The sequence below is a fragment of the Rhipicephalus microplus genome, chromosome X, assembly GCF_043290135.1.
Source record: "Rhipicephalus microplus isolate Deutch F79 chromosome X, USDA_Rmic, whole genome shotgun sequence".
NCBI classification, from domain to species: domain Eukaryota; kingdom Metazoa; phylum Arthropoda; class Arachnida; order Ixodida; family Ixodidae; genus Rhipicephalus; species Rhipicephalus microplus.
This window is the reverse complement of record NC_134710.1, coordinates 308365555-308368061: the sequence shown is the minus strand read 5'-3', so window position 1 is coordinate 308368061 and position 2507 is coordinate 308365555. Positions and strand designations below refer to the sequence as shown.

At 52.1% G+C, this 2507-nt stretch overlaps 1 protein-coding gene across 1 annotated transcript; it reads right to left on the bottom strand.

Annotated features, from left to right (window-relative positions):
* Positions 1-646: 646 nt before the first annotated feature.
* LOC142775293 (nuclear pore complex protein Nup107-like) lies at positions 647-2191 on the bottom strand. The gene has a single exon (XM_075876635.1). The coding sequence runs from the start codon at positions 2189-2191 to the stop codon at positions 647-649; it is 1545 nt and encodes a 514-aa protein (XP_075732750.1).
* Positions 2192-2507: the final 316 nt, after the last annotated feature.

Genomic DNA, 2507 nt, shown 5'->3' with positions numbered 1-2507 from the left:
TGGTAATAGCGCATCGTAGCAACATACACACAAAGAAGCGATCACATACTCATATGATCGCATCGTACTCACCTGATCACATATGAGTATATGATCATATGCGTAGGTGAACTCATCAGATCACTAGCGAGAACGCACAATCACACGCACACACGCAGAATTTCAAGTCTTGGACATGGTCGATTTCTACTCCAGCAGCATAAAGGCTATTGAATTGAGATTGCACAACGTGTACTGGTTGGAAGCCATAAAATTTAGAATAACTGTTGCTTTCTACTCATCAAAGTATGTCGTTCTATTTGCTTATATGTACCATCAGGTAACGGGGAACTTCTTTATTTCAATATGTTGTCAATAAAACTAAATTTTGTAATATATTGCTTGAGAGTCTCGCGATTACGGCAATTATACTTCAGCATGTAAGAAAGCAACGTAGGCGAATTAGTATTAGTTAAAAACGCTGAGAATGTTTTCCTGGTTAGTAGCGGCTAAAGTAACACGGTTTACTAGCTATTAGTAAGTAAAGGTGTGCCGGAAAGGCAGTAAAATACGGTGGAGTCTAGTAAATACACGGGTTTACTAGTTTGCAAACTTTTATTTTTCCGTAGTGTTCGACACGAAGGCGGAGGTCCTGTTCTTTGGGGCTCTAGTTTGAAGGCCGTGCAAGCTGCTTGCACTTGAGGACAGGGTCGGTTGCTTTTAGAGCGGCTGCATACGTGGCCACCAAGGAAGCATGGCCTTCGTCGACGAGCATGTGTATGTAGATGCCAAGAAGTTCACTGAACGCCTCAGTGCTGGTCTCGGCGCCAATTTGTCGCAGCAACAGTGCCATGTGAACCAGAAACCGAATGGTCAGAAGCGGCGTTTTATCCACCTGACGAATTACCCAGTAGTGTATTTCTTCTATCAAATCATCAGCATCGCCAAGCACTACACCTCGCTGCACGATGTGTGCGATCTCTTGGTGTCGCTTGCCCCTCGTGCCCACAGCCTCCCGCAGATCACGGAAAACGGTTTGAAAGGTTCCACGGTCACTGGGGTAGCCAGGCGGTAGTGGTCCGAGGCTTTTATCTTGCTGCTTGGCAGTGCGGAGCTCCTGCTCTACGCACACATCCACAACAGCGCGCATGCGAGCCCATAGCTGATCCTCCCATGTGGTACACGCGGGCAGCATTGCTTGTAGGTTGCCACTCAGAGCACCATACACAGCGCGCTTGTACAGCGAACACCTGGGACTGCACGCCGCTCTCCAGCAGGCTCGCATCCATAAGTCCCGGTAGAAGGTGCCTTGGGCGGGTTGCTTGAAGCCGGCACCAACGGTGCTTGCGTTGTGCAGGTCATGGCATGGCCTGCATTCTTCGATCACGGCGGCTAGCCAACGATAACCGTTGTCGGCAGCCAGCTCTTTGGCCCTCTTCAGTTGGCCTGCTCGCAGGTGGAAGAAAACGCTGCGGAAGAGGAGGAACTCGTGGATCGGTACACACCGCCTCGAGAGCGCGCCCGCGTCCAGTTCAGTCACGTGAGACGACGATGCACTACCGATGTTATTGTGGGACTGCACATGGTGCAGTGTGTTTTTCCAGGTGCAGCTTCCGCCAGCAAAGTACTGGAGCCTGTCGTCGTGATTGCCCATACCGCTCTGATGCGCCGCGCAGCGTTCCAGCCAGTCGACTACTAGTTGCGCCTGGCGTGTGAAGGAGTCTCTCGCCATGAGGGCCTCCACAATTTTCCTGTCGCTACCTTCGCGAGATCCGTCGACGAACATGGTTCTGTTGCCGCGTTCTTCCATGAACTCGTCCGCCTTGAGGCGGTCTTGCAGGAGGGCACCCGTGAGCTTCCAAGTGTCTCGCTCATCGGTGAGCAATGTTTGGCACGCGATGGCTTCTATCCACGCCGGTGTGGCCTTGCGAGAGACTAGGCTCTCGGTCACTCTCATCACTTCGGCTAAGTAACTGTCGCACAGGCTAGCGTACTTCTCAACAAGCGTGACGACGTCCTCCCTACTAGTATGAGCATTGTAGGCTTTCATAAAGTCCATATATATGGTGGCAGTAACGACGGCTGCGGGATTTTCTGTCGCTAGCACTATGGACGCGCTAAGGGTGGTCATGTCGGCGGCTTTCAAGTTAGCACTTACATTGCCGGTGCCACGCAAAGGCCTGCGGCCACCAGGCGTTGTGAAGTCTGCCATGGATCCAGCCGCGAAGACGCTCGCAGTTCTGCTTGGGGTACTGGTTTACGAGGCTGCTAAATGCTTAAATCCTGCGGCTGCCGTGGAAAGGACGCCCTCCAGTTGTTGAAGCGGCTTCGGGATCGTAGATTGGTCACCGGCGTTATGGCTCGAGCTCCACAGCACGAGCTGGTCTTCGTCTACTTCCTGTCCATACATGGCGCAATCCCGTTGGATGGAATTCGCCGAGTAGTAGGCGAAACTTCCGGTATGTGTTTCGTGGTTGCCAGATTCGTTTTGATATGAGGTGTTTTCGCCTTCAGGGGGCGCTCCCTTG